The sequence below is a fragment of the Morone saxatilis genome, unplaced genomic scaffold, assembly GCF_004916995.1.
Source record: "Morone saxatilis isolate NCDOM2014 unplaced genomic scaffold, NCSU_SB_2.0 Contig11, whole genome shotgun sequence".
Lineage (NCBI taxonomy): Eukaryota > Metazoa > Chordata > Actinopteri > Moronidae > Morone > Morone saxatilis.
This window is the reverse complement of record NW_023339663.1, coordinates 26006208-26020442: the sequence shown is the minus strand read 5'-3', so window position 1 is coordinate 26020442 and position 14235 is coordinate 26006208. Positions and strand designations below refer to the sequence as shown.

The window sequence follows — 14235 nt, the reverse complement described above, 5'->3', positions numbered from 1 at the left end:
CTCTCCACCTCCCTCTGCCAGTCAGTTAGTCAGTGTTGCAGACAGCACACACAGCTTCACTGGCAAGATGCAGATTGATAAGGGGTTCGGGCAACATAAGTGGGTGTAACTGGTAGGATTCGATACAATGCCAAACACACCCCTCAGGGCTGTAGCAGTCACGCTCCATTTCTGCTGCAGTCTTAGCCAAGGAACAAGAGATTTTTGCTTCATGTGAAGTAATTACATGTCTGTATTTCATACTGGAGAAGATGTTCCAGAAGCAGCTGCATATTACAAATCGCACATAGTAAAGTTGGAGGGGAAATGTTTATAGTTTCCATAATAACTTTATTATTTGAAACTACAGTTTTGAGTTAAAAATACTTTTTTTGAACAACAGTAAACAACACACACACACAGTGACAAGGTTGGGCGGATTCATCACAGTGATGATATTCATAGAGGCACGCTTTAAAATAAGTCAAAGTTAGTTTTTTTTTTATCATGTCTACGTAAGGATGACAGCAGGCTTTTCTGTTGCCCATATTCAACAAAACAGCATTTTCTAAAGGGTCCTCAGTCCCAGGACTTCAGATGAGCAGTAGTCATTGTCATGCAGAGCCCTAGTGTGCAAAACAGGCCTCTCAGAAACTCTATTTTGTAGCCCATAACATTCAGAGCAACCATCATGATGGCTGTGGCAAACAGTACCTATTTTCATGCAGCAGACTGTGCATGCATTGAGGACAAGGAGAGAGAAAGAGGAGAAACTCAGCACAGTTGAACAAACACCACACGCTGACATGTATGCATTTTCAGCTGAATATACTGTGTAATTCCCTATAAAATCCAAATATTTCAATATATGCAGTGGTTCTCAAACCTTCTAATGACAAAGACCCACAGACAGTTTAAGAGAAGATAACCATATCAAAATACAATCTGATGATAATTCATTAATTTATACTGATGAATAATAAAGAAAATAATGGCAGACCTAACCGCTTTTTATGCCTGGTGATATGTGATGTACTTATAATGCCCCTGGGAGCCAATTGGGCCAATTTGAGAACCACATCTCTCATTATACTGACTAATTGCTATGTAACAGCTGTAGGTTATTGCTGGTGAGGTACAGTTTGAACGGTTGATCCGAGCCCATGGTTCATTTAGCAGAGTTCATAGTAGCATTATTTTGAAATACCTGATAGTCAGAATACACACTGGATTTCTAAGCAACACCAAAAAAGAAAGAAAAGAAAGTTGGGACATGTTGGGAAACATGCTGATTCTCTGATGTGACAAGATTGATACACACTCAAGTCTGTATGCTAATATGGAGCTAAACTGAACTGAACTGAAAGATGTGTAGAGGTAAAGCAAGACTCTAGGTGCTACTGGGTTAAGCACAACTGGTGGATGTATGCTATTATCACAACAAAGTGCAAACATTCTAATTCTAGCCAGTTGCGGCAATGTTAGCTAGTTATGTGGCATTTGACTTTAATAGCCACCAATGGTAATAAATAACTAGAACAAGTCAAGGTAAATCTTAATTTGAATACACAGCACAGTTGGCATACAGAACTGCAAACTGCAGACATGTTCATCTACGGCTCTTAAATCTTCTGCTAACTGTGCTATTGTTGAGGCAAAACTCCAGGAAAAATCTAGTTTGCAGGACTGGGCAGAGTCCTGCCAAGGGGAGCATTAGAGAGGCTAGAGGTTATCTTCTGAATACATGTGATGGATACTCTGTAGTCCTCGCCAGACCATTTGATGACTACACTGTGGCAGGTAGAGATTAGGGGTCAAAGAGTTGTAAATCTAGCTAACAGAGCACGGGTCGTCTTTGCAGGGCTTGACATCCCCTTGCAGCAACTGGATCATAACAGCCTTGGTCAGGTAGCTGGAGGTGCCTCTCTTTCCCACTGGGGGTGTGTTGTAGAATGCCTCCATGTCATCCTGGCAGAGGCAAAGATGAGAAATGATCTTTGTAAGTTTACAAGATGTTTTTTTTAAATGCTCATAAAAGTTGTTTTAGAAATTGCATGCTATAAGTAAAAGAACATCCTGGCAGTATTATATGTCACAAAAGCTCTACTGAATTGGACAAGGGCAGTCTGTTTCTATTAGGCTTTTAAAAACCATTTAATTAGGCTAACCCTTGAAATGATCAGTGTATGGCTGGAACAGAAGCTCAATATTTGGGATCACTTTAGAAAGGTGATGAGATCATTTTGTGGCAGACACTCGCATTCAAATAAGAAAATGTTGTTATATCAGTTAACCTGACAGCCTAGAGCAGGGGTAAGCAACCTGCAGCTCCGGAGCCAGACGTGGCCCTTTAGCCTCTCTCCATTGGCTCCCTGTGGCTTTGACTAAAAAAATGTTACACAGCTACAGTGATTCTTACATTCTCCAACTGTGTAGTTGTGTAACCATTATATACGGAATGAAAAAAAAAATTAACATTCCGTCAACTAAAATGTGCGTCATATATTACGTCCTGACCCGCCGCCATTGCCTCTATATTTTGCCAAACTTCAATAGCGGTGGACATTAGTCTTGAGTCTCCTTAGCTAGTCTAGCTATGGATTCTAAATCAAAAAAAGAAGGAAAACACTGAATAATCCATGTTTACTGGTATGCTTGAACTGTGGTAAGCATTATAAGGCTAAAATATATTTTGCCAAAAATGTATCTTTTGAGAGTAAATGTTGCTGACCCATGATTTAGAGGGAAGCCACTCTACCTGCTTCTCTATGCCTTCAAAGCGGCTGCGATCCCTCTGGAAATCATTAAAGGCTTCCTTCACCAGGCCGTCCAGATCCACCTTATCGCTGAACTCCAGCTCTGGGTTTCTCTCCAGAACTATGGACACCACCATCAGCAGCTACTCACACAGTGGAGATAGAGACAAGGCTGTCAGAAACTAAACACATAATAACAGCAACATAGCAGAATGTATTATCTTTTTCAAGGTCTAAACTTGACTTAATCACACAAGGAATCTTTTAAACCAAATAGCAAAGAACTGCTACAACTGGAGCCACTTAATATCCTCACTGCTTGATTCTGGACAAACCGCAGTGCTTTAACAGAGATACAGTATGTGACTGACACCATAATAAAGGAGCAAAGTCAATGACATGCTGATTAAAAATCCATACACATTTAATTAGCTTCATGTTTTTTATTCTCTTCTATGCACTTTTGGTTGTTTTGGTGTTTATTTACCTCCACTATGATTTGTCTGTACTCAGGCAGGACAATGCTCTTCAGCGTGTCCTCCACCAGCAGGGAGAAGTTCATCTCATACATGGTCATGTCAGACAGTGTAGGTTGCTACAGAGAGACAGTAAGATTATAATTATCAGTTTTAATTATTTTGTTCAGATATGAAGTGTCATACTGAGTCGCCTAACTCCATAACTGTGAGCACGCAAGAGGCAGATGGTTGTGGGCTCTTGTCAATTCAGTCCATTTTTAATTCATTTTTATTAGAGATGCAGTTATTAGAATGGAATTGGAACTGGTTCCTCAGCATTTGGAAAATCTAATTTTCCAATACGTTAACAAACAGAATACCAGTTATTAGTACTGTTAGCCAGCACATAGGTGTTTACTGATAAAATCTTACCTCTTCATAACAGTAAAAGCACAGATGTTACTAACAACATTACCTGTGTATAAGGGGGAGTTATCAGTGTCTGAACTGTACTCCTATACTATTGAGTGTATGTTAAATAGGGAATAATGAAGTGATTTCAGACACTGTCCCGGTAAACCATGACCGTGTGGCAGTGAGACGAGCCAGCACGCACAATACCAGTACCTTGAAACTGAAGCAGCTAAATGGAATTCAGCTATTATTAATTTTCTCATTTAAACCTGTGATTTTCCTTCTGTGATATTTTAAAATGTCTTTTAAAAAGGCAGCAAAGCAGAACACTATTAATGACATCCCTGACTATTGATTCTGATAATAAATAATAATTGTAACAATGGAAAGTGATTAAACAAAGAACAACTTTGCAGATTTGTTTTTTTCAATGAGACTTACAAACTAAAAGACCAATTTATAGTATGCAAAGTCAAAGCAATACATTTTCAGTGGAGACACTGAACACGTTAAATTGGCTTAGGTACTCTGTATTACTATACTTTTTTGTACTATCTGGTCCACACTTGCAAAAAAAACTAGCCCTTGAACCAAGCAATAAATGGGAGCAACACTCTTAATCAGATTTTTTCAGGTATTCTTTAAAAGACAGCAAAACACAGAGTGTGTGTATGTGAGGGATATAATTTCATATAAAATTGAAAATGCAGTCATGCAGGTTTCTATTAACTGTAGCTGTTTGTATAGCAGAACACAATACACAGTGTCACATTTAACCAGCATTGTTCAGAGTATTCAACCTGCAGCAGTGTACCTGTGGGAGGTGAGTCCCAGCCACCACAATACCATTGGGGGTCCTCTCCAGGATCTGCCACACACGATCATAAAAGCCCAGAGGGGTCCTGTTCAGAGACCCATCGATCTGACGCCTGTTCAGCCAAGACCTGTAGGGAAAGAGAGGTGAAACTGTTTTAAATACTGGGGAAATATAATGTTGATAGCCTCTGAGCTTAAGGAAATTGTCTATGAGTCAACGTGTATTAGATTAGATGAGATAAGATAAAACTTTAATAATCCCCATGGGGAAATTGGGTTGTGGCAGCAGCAGATAAAAGGATACGGATGTAGACAAGACAGAAGATAAAATAATTAAAACTCAAAAAGATTACACAACAAGTAAACGAATGAAGATAAAGACACGGCATCTTCAAAGACAGATTAAGTTTAAAGACAGATGAGAAAGCATGGGTAATGCTTTTGATAGTGTGAATGTGTGTTTGCAGAGTACCTAGCTGTGTGTTGTGGCTGCAGGACGTCCAGCAGGAGCTGCTTGATGTCGCTGGGCGAGAGTTGGTGGATGTCCAGAGGAGGCATGTCTCCTGCCCGGATCTTCAGCTCATGTTTCATGGCCTGGACAATCCATCTGGAGATCCATAGTGCATATGTTACAGTTTCACATTGCCTTTATCACAAAATGTATCTGGTTAAAGTTTATTATCGACTAGAAGGAACTCCTAACTCAAGAATGTGTATGTGCTGACGTTGAGAGCCCATCCTTGCTCATTTCTTCTTCTGTGGTTCTGACTATAAATTTCTTTACCCCTTCCCCTCTCCCCATTTTGTACAAATCCCCCAGTGGGAGAGGTGGGTGTCATTTCTTTTGACCCAGTCATTATCCTAATCTATTCCAATCTCGTATTTTATTCTTTTCACCTGCAAATTTCAATGAACTGCCACTCAAAAATAGTTGTTTTCATTTTTTCATTATATGTGTAGAAGCTGGAGTGGGGAGTAGAAATTATTATGGTTCTGTTTTTCAAAATACATGTTCAAAATAGTGTCCTTTTTTCAGTATGGCTTCATAGTTTCTTACAGCTCAGAATATCTTCATTTACAGTCAAAGAAATAAGCAAAGACCAAAGCTGACGTGTACGTCTAACTAGGCTGAGGGAATTTTGATAGTATAAAATGCTACACTGTAACAAATTTCTTCCAACGTTGTGCTTCTTTTGGACCACACATGTTCAGAAAAAATGCTTTATCCTTCTATTGCAGTACACTTCCAATGGAGCTGCAGTGCGGTTAATTTGGTGCAAAAACCAACTTCAGAAAAACAACCTGAAACACAAAGTCTCATTGGTATGGAAACAGATATTTCACACAAGCGTTCCTGGTGTTTTGATTTGCTAACAGCAAACTGTAGCCTGAACTGATGCTTAAATAAATTGATTTTTTTCATGTTTTGTTGAGTGGTCTTAATGCTGGGGAAGGAGAATACATACTGCATGAGGCCATCTTGCTTGACTAAATGTACAGGAGTTGTTAGGGCACCATTGCAACCATCCTGAACCCCAATTTGCCCTACCCGACTCTGATCTTCAGCATGCCGCTGAACAGCTCAGGGTTGTTGGAGATAATCCACCCAATATGGATAACCAGCTCTTGCTGAAGAACGGCCTCCCGCTCTCCGCCCTGAGGGGAGCACTTGCTGTAGATGATGCCTTGGATCACCCCTGGCGACAGTGGATTGGAGATCACCTCCTCCTCTTGGCCGAACAGACCCAGGGTCACCTGGTAATCGCAGGCATTGTGACATCACAGGAAAGAAAGCACACACCGGACCCACATACAGTTAGAAAGTGCAGTGCAGAAGAAATGTTGTGCTTAATATATCTAAACTTTTGTGAGTATATGCTTATCCAGGTGCACGTGTGTGAAAGTGTGCACATGTGTAAATTGGCATCTGTGCACAGCACTTCCTCCAAGGTGCAATTCCTTTAGGTATCTTTGTTCCATCTCTCTAAAATTGGCCTCCTCTGCCAGAGTCACATAAAAGTAAGTGGGAAAAAAATGACATACCTCAAGATTGCTCTTTTGTATTTTTTGTTTTTTTGTTCTGAAAGCCATCACATGAAAAATTAAACTTCGCCAGTCTTCCTGATGAGAGGACTCACTTTTATCCTTGCCTTCAGAAGCACAACACTTTAAAAATGTATCATTCGTTTTTACATGGGAACTGATTCTAACTGAGCAAAGAACAGCATGGAGATGGAAATGTTTGGAAATGACCAACTTTGAATTCAAGTAGAAATATAGAAGAAATATAATCAGAACTAGAGTCAGAATTTACTTAAATGGGGAGGCAACTCTTATTCCTCCCAACAGGGCTGTTATTGTAAGCAGAGGAACACAGCCGTCTCAAATCTTAAATCAGCTTTTCCAATCATGTTGAGAGGAGCATTTCCTCCACTAAGCAATCTATATGCAGATTCACACCTTGAGCTACTTGAGCATAATGAAATGCCTAAAACTGTTCAGAAGGGTAAAAATGAGGCGAGATAACTGACACTCTAGAGAGGAGGCTAATCTCTGAATAACACTTGACAGGAATTGATGCACCGAAACTCATCCAGCGTGAGGGAGTGGCATCGGACAGATCCCTGGGTCACAACACATAAACCTGCATATGGAGTGTGTCTAGACACGGGGACACGGTGCATATTAGCATTTTGCGCTGGTCACACTGGCAGCCTTGCTACAACTACAGCTTAGATACACACACAATGGAGGTGAGCTGTGATGAGGAATATGAGCATGCAGCTAGCCTAAGTCATTCACATAGGATGACAGCATGAGGAGCTTATAAATGTATATCTTCAATTTCATGTCTTTAAATCAGTGAACATTAAAATCATTGTCCCAACATGCCATTTTCCCAAAAATGATGTACAAACTTTGTACAAAATTATTTGTACAAAAGGGATGGTAAACTGCTCAGGCCCTGATCTCTGTGTGTCCACTTACCTGCTTGCCATGCACTAAAACACTAGTAATACTGGGGGCAAGGCTGTCCACTAGCTTAGTTAAGAGACAGGCGGCAAGACGGACAACAGACCTAGTGGGCGAAAAGACACAAGAACAGTGATTTTTATTATGCCTAATAAAATATTGAATATGTGGAGAATATGTTGTGCGGCCTGGCCAAACATGGTACCATTACTCAAATATTTGATTCAGCATAATTAGAAATACATACAAATTTCACTGACATGAAAGGCAATAATTTGCTAGTTGCTTCCTTTTCTAATTGTAGCAACTCAATGCCCCCAGATTTAAAAACCATCCAAACATCAGAATGAAATGAATGAAAACAAAACCCACGAATGATTCCTACCATGTAAGAAATAGCTAAATGTGTTAGTCCCAGTCTCAGTGAATGAATCTGATTTAGTTAATGAAAGCCCCAAATAAAGGTTGGCTTCCCTGAAAATATTTTAATGTTCACTAATTTCTCAGTTCATTATTCACTAGAGTCACTGCAGCCTTCACACTGCCTCCCCTTGCCTGCGGGAATCCTATGATGAAAAAGCAGCACACATAAACTGTGGTTATCTTCACAATGTAGACCACAGCCAGGATTGCTATAGACACAAACATTGAGTTAAGCCATCCTCACAGAAGCAGTGAACAAATAAAATAATTTCATTAAAGGGGTCACAAATACAATCAGCTGAAACACAACCTCTGCTTATTATATGCTGAGAACTTCTCTAGTATAATCTATGTGTGTGTGTGTGTGTGTGTGTTAGTGCGCGGAGTTATTCAGTGCTTAAACCTGCGGAAATACGAAGGCACATCTTGAGCACAAAGCCTTAATGTTTAGAAAGCATGATGTGGTGTCAATCCACTGATGCTTTGTTGGGGAACCTATTTCAAGCTTCACTTCCTGGCCCATGTTAGGTAAATGAGAAAGTAAATTGAACTGAGTATTGATGTTATTTCCCAGCCAGTTGAAAACCAGCCTCCAGGACTTTTTTTACTCCATGGCATAATCAAATTTCTCGATGGTAAAATCACATTAATTAACAAAACAGCATATAATAGAAGTTGTCATGTCAGTCAATCTGACAGAAATACAAATCAAACCATGGACACAGAAAACAGTGACCACTAAAGAAGGGAACAAACGCTCACATGAGAAGTTGTGACAACCATCTATAATATTTGGTCAATTCTTCGTGAGTCAGGCCAGCAGCATACACCAAACAAAATCGAATTTTAGCAAAGATCAAAAAGAGAATGCTAGTTTGTTTGACTGGAACGTCTTGCCAGACAAACATTTCATTTAACTTTGTTTGTTATAAAAATAGATTACACTATTTTTAGGACTTTGAAACACAGATTCACACGTATCCTTGCTTTGAGAAACATGAATACTCAAGATGGTGCAATCCAAAAGAAACTGGAAAACCTAATAGATATAGAATAGAAAAATACAATTACAACAGTCAATGTGAAAGGTCACCTTTAAGATGCAGAAGGTGCTACAGTGTTCAAAGGCAACCATAATCCAAATAGGTTATGTAAATCCTGTGAGACTAGTGTTTTTGAGTTTCATTTGTTCTATACACTGTATGTATATTTATTTTTGATATGATGAATTTGCAAGAGGTCTCTCCCACAGCAACTATCAAGCTCCTCCTTCTAGCATGGACAGTGAGTGTAAAGACATGTATCGCCTTATCCAATAGCCAAATTATATTTCATTTGGAGTATACAGCCAGCCTTATTGCAGTTGGTGATGGTACAGAAACGAGGGTCCAGCCTCTTTGATGGTTAATGAAGAAAGCAAACACTGAAGACAAGCTCCTGTACACATCTGACTCAAAGCGCCTGCTGGCTTTGACTAATCGGCTTGGCCAAACTCATGACTGTGTGAGCGTTAGCCATCTTATTATGCTAAACCTGGTGGTTCAACCAGAAATAGCTTTCACTGGTTTTAGCCAGATGCTATGATAGCAGCCTGCTACTGCATTACACCACCTGTTACCAGGCTGACTACTGGTCACTTTAAATATTTACTTAGTTAAAACTGTTTTCTTTGAAGGTTTTCATATATTTATTTATATAATAAATGTATTTTATACATTTACAAAGGATTTATATATTTTTTATTTAGCCCTTCCAGGAAATGTCGGCTACACACTTAGCTTAAGTCTTTATTTTAATGTGCTCATTTACATAAGGTAATGAAAGAGTAAAAATATTGACTCACAATATAATATAATTGAGTCACAAATCTTAAAAAATTGAATATAGCAAATTTTTCTTTCTGACTTTTAAAAAGCACTGCTGATATCCTGCTTATGAGGAAAACTGGCTGAACTTCACACAGCTTTCAAGCTAGCCAGCTAGCTATAGCCGCGTTTCCACCCAAAGTATATGGAACTTTTAGTCCCAGGAACTACTTTTCAAGGAACTAAAAGGTTCCTTCTGCACGTTGTTGTCAGCTGATGTATGAAAAATATATATTTATTGTATATCATATACTATAACTGGACATCATCAGTTCATCAGTTGTATTTTTTGTTCTGTAATTCCATGATTTGTTGAGGCACAAAGAACAAAAAAACAGACTTGTTTGTGGCATTTTATAAATGGTGGTTCAGCGCTGCAAGCCCCACCCTCAAATTTCCTCTACTGTAGTTCCAAAGTACTACTCCCGAGCATGGACTTTTTGGGAGGTAAAATATAGTCCCCAGAACCCTCCAAAGTTCCTCCAAAGGTTCCTAGTCCCTTAGGAAACTTCCTGTGGTGGAAACACAGCTAAAGACTGGGAGTGAACATGCAGAGTCTTCAGTCCATCTCTGCCTGAACATTACCTGTTTCCCATGCACCAGTATTGTGGTGATGTGAGGAGCTATAGAGCTGGCGAACTTCTTGATAATGGCAGCAGCACTGCGCACTGCCAGCCTACAGTTCGGCCAGATTAAATAACAGTTATTTTAAAGTGTCAACATGAGAAAAGATCTTGTGAGGATAAAATCGGGGACACAGCAGGTACAGAGACAAGACATTTGGTTAAGGGGACATCTCATACAGTTTTCCAACATAAACTCCCAACCCCTTTTAGTTCACACAAAATTATTCAACAGAGCAATAATTAAAAATTACTTAGATCAATGGGCAACAAAATAAAATACTAATTTTAATGAATGTCACCACTGCCTACCTAAGCAGCATGTGGCAGAACGTCTTGCTTTCTATTTCGGTGCCCATGTTAACAGATTATAGCCTGAGTCGCTGCAGCTGTCACAACGCTTCATTGGAAAGTTAATGTCTGGCCTATTCTTTCCTTAAACCGCGCACAGTTTCCAGCAAAAACAGTGAGTGAAAAGGATCTGCTTATAGTCGTACATTACATTATATAGCAGCAACATATACACCTTTCATTACAGTTTCAATATCTGTATCTGTAGAATGTCACAGACATGGAAACAAATAAAATAAAATGTTCTCCCATATCTGTTTTCAGATTCTGTGGACAGAATCCATTCACATGTTAACAAGGATTTTATTGAATGCTATTTATCGAAGGCCAATTCTATATAATAAGATAGCGCTGGCAGCAGCCGCTCCGCAGCAGCTCTGCAGCTAACACGCTGTCGGTGTAAACACCAAGCGTGTGCCAGTCACAGCTTTTCAATACCATAGCCGCCACGCGCTGCTCAGGTCGGCAGTGTGAACCAAGTGTTAGTGTTTATGGTACATGGACTCTATAATGAAAACAAATCTGATCTGGACTATGTAAGGTAAGAAAATTGAGAGAACAGTGTGTATTTGTTTGTGTGTGTGTAAGAATATCAGACCAAAGCTTTCTGCTGCCAGCTCTTCTGTAGATTCTCTCCAGTTCATCCATCAGGTTCTCTGGAATCAATCACAATGTTTGTGTTAAAGACAGACAGATATACAGTCATATCCACATTTATCCTTTGTTCTCTGTCAATCACAGGTGCTTGATAAGCACATAGAAAAGCATCATTCAACAGCACCCTAAAGACTTGAACTTCATCAAAAGACTGATGAATGCACTGAAAAGGGGTTTTAAATCCGGGATAAAATGGACAGATAATAACGTAAGCTGCTAACTGATCACATTTCCTTTGTATTTAACGAGAAAACTGAGAAAGTCTGCTGTTCTGTTTCAGTGCATCTAGTGACAACTTCTTCATGCTGCTGACTAACTCGCAGTGTGTGTGCTTACCGTCTTTGGCAAGGAAGTCTGGTCCTTCTCTCCTAAGAAGGATGCCGGCAAGCTGAGCCTGACTGGCCAAGCAGTCACAGTCCTGACACACACAACACACACACACACACACACACACACACACACATAGACAAATGGGAAGATGAGTCTGGTCAAGCATACAAACACAAGTTATTGCACACTGCATATTCTATATACAGCTGCAATATTATCCACTCACAGCAAGCACTAACAAGGCATATTGAAACTATTATCATTACCAAATTGTTTTCCGCTGTCATCCAAGTGTGGTAATAATGGCTACGTTTTTAAAGTACTGCCTTGTTTAAAATTTAAACTTGCCTTAATGTGCCTAAAATCTGGGAAAGAAATAAGCATTTTTAAGCATGTCAGAGGATGATTAAGGTAAATAATTTATTGTTTTTATTATTTATGATAGTTTACTAAAAACACAACAAAGTCTGATGTAGATGTGGCTTTTCAGACTTTTTGTCTGACTTCTATCCTGAATTCCTATTTGAGCCAACAAATTACAATTGCCGAAGGGGTGTGCTGAAGTTTGGATTTTTCCGAACACGAATGACCACTTGAAAACTTGAACTATTCATGTTCAGAGCCAGACTGAAGAGTGCTGTTAATTGTGAGCAGACTTGGACGGATGTAACCAAAACCTGGGCTCCAGGAAAAATGTTTGAACACATTTATAAGATTGTCATAATAAAACAGGAGGCAGGTGGCCAAGTGAGCCTCGACAAGAGTGGGAGTTGTCAATGAGCCATACAAATACTGTGGCAAAACGTTCCCGCAATTCTCTGAGGGGGAGGCAGGTGGTTGTGAGATGTTTACCCCAGGTGAAAAGAAACCAGAGGTTTGTTGATTAATAGGAATACATTTTGAGTAATATGAATTTCATGTTTAACTTTCACATTTCAATGGTTAAATGTTTGTGTAAAATCCAAATGAAGGTTAGATTCTGTTCTTCTGGCAGTGCTGCTACGTTTGACTGTAAGAATCTTTCTCATTTTTCTCCACAGTTTACAGATTTCTTAGGCTGTAGTCCTTGTCACTGCTAACTCTCACTGTTTACCTGGGGGTGGCTGCAGACAGTCATGTGTCACCTCGAATACACATTGAAATGCAGACGCTTCTTTTCACCTGCCACTCTGACTAGCGCACTGACAAGAGCATGATTCATCACCAGTGTACCCGTGCAAACACTACCTATGTGTTTATTGTAATGTATGATAAGTACACAGACAAGCCTCAGGATCAGTGCTCAGGATTTATTGCAGCACTCTTTGATGGGGGAGTATATTTCACCTCTGCCCAACATGTAACTTTTTTACTGCTTCTGCCAGTCTTAGTTAAGGAAACAGTGAATAATATAATAGCAATGTACCAACTACTGCTACAAATGTAGCAACAGTTACACCTAGCAACATTTGCTGCTTGCTACTTTTTGACCCTAGTTAAAATATTGCCATTTTATTCGTATAATATTGTCAGACAGTTTTAGTTAATGGTTAAAAAATTCTCGTTCTGCTGTGAATGAAACTTGTCATTTTAAATATTAGCAGAGATTTATGTATTTACTTTACTGCTCCTCTGCTTTACTCATGTTTCATATTTTGTTAAAAAGAATTCTTATTTTAATAGCAATTATTAATCCCAATATGTATTTGTGAGCCCTGTTCGCCAAAAGCCAATGAACTCACATGGAACTTCTGGATGATCTCATTGGTCGGCTTGTGCAGCCACTCCTCCACACTGATCTCTGGCTGCTGCTCCAGGTCTGAGGCGTTGGGTGTACTCGTCTGTCTCTTCACCTTGGAGTGCTTAGGCAGCTCCAGCTCCTCAAAGCTCTTAAACTCTGGGATCCTATGTACACACACACACGCCAACACACAAGTTACGCCATGTGTGCTATTGGCTGGCCTGTCCACAGAAATGGCTGACCCCCTGAGAAGGTCCAGCAAATGGGCCCTACCCAAATGTGTGCTACTCATATAAATATGCACATGCTCTTTTTCTTCTATGTAGCATGATTATTACTGGCCTTCATGGGCTCCCCTAGCAGCTGGGCCCCAAAAAATTATCCGATCAGTAGACATATGCAGTTGTTGTACTGTTACTGTTTTTCTATTTGAAACATCTGAGGCTACAAACAAATGCTGGCATCATTCCTTTGACAATTTGTTATTTTACACTTAACTGATTAATTGGTCATGAAAACATTCATAATCAAGAATCTATGTCAGTTATATTGCCATTATCAGATTTACATCATTGAAATCCTTAGTGATTAAAAAAAAAATCCTGCCAGCAGACTAACTAAGAGGGGCAAAAGTTCTGACCTTTGACACATTAAGTATAAAGACTAGAGGAAGCTCTTACTCTGCCTCGTTGACACGTAGGAAGTCCAACTGCTCCACCACTGCTCCAGATATCAGGGTCTTAAGGAAGAAAAAAGGCACATTAAATTATTTGCTAAGTCATTATTCTGTCAATGTAGACTCCTACACAAGAGATACCACAGTAATACACATACAGTACAGATAGGAGTAAATCAGAATCAGAATCAGAA

General features: G+C 39.5%; 1 protein-coding gene across 2 annotated transcripts in view; it reads right to left on the bottom strand.

Annotated features, from left to right (window-relative positions):
* Nucleotides 1–309: 309 nt before the first annotated feature.
* Nucleotides 310–14235, bottom strand: part of phkb (phosphorylase kinase, beta) — a 105454-nt gene continuing 91528 nt past the window's right edge. Inside the window, exons 21-31 of one of the 2 annotated variants that reach the window (XM_035682350.1) lie at nt 14046–14104; nt 13367–13529; nt 11652–11733; nt 11257–11314; nt 10270–10360; nt 5973–6178; nt 4896–5030; nt 4422–4551; nt 3223–3330; nt 2738–2878; nt 310–1947 (exon numbers count right to left, since the gene is read on the bottom strand). In XM_035682350.1, the coding sequence (XP_035538243.1) occupies nt 1810–1947; nt 2738–2878; nt 3223–3330; nt 4422–4551; nt 4896–5030; nt 5973–6178; nt 10270–10360; nt 11257–11314; nt 11652–11733; nt 13367–13529; nt 14046–14104 (1311 nt within the window). In that variant the 3' untranslated portion in view covers nt 310–1809. Of the gene's footprint in view, nt 1948–2737; nt 2879–3222; nt 3331–4421; nt 4552–4895; nt 5031–5972; nt 6179–7411; nt 7503–10269; nt 10361–11256; nt 11315–11651; nt 11734–13366; nt 13530–14045; nt 14105–14235 lie in introns of both variants that reach the window. The other variant, XM_035682351.1, reaches the window with a different exon arrangement.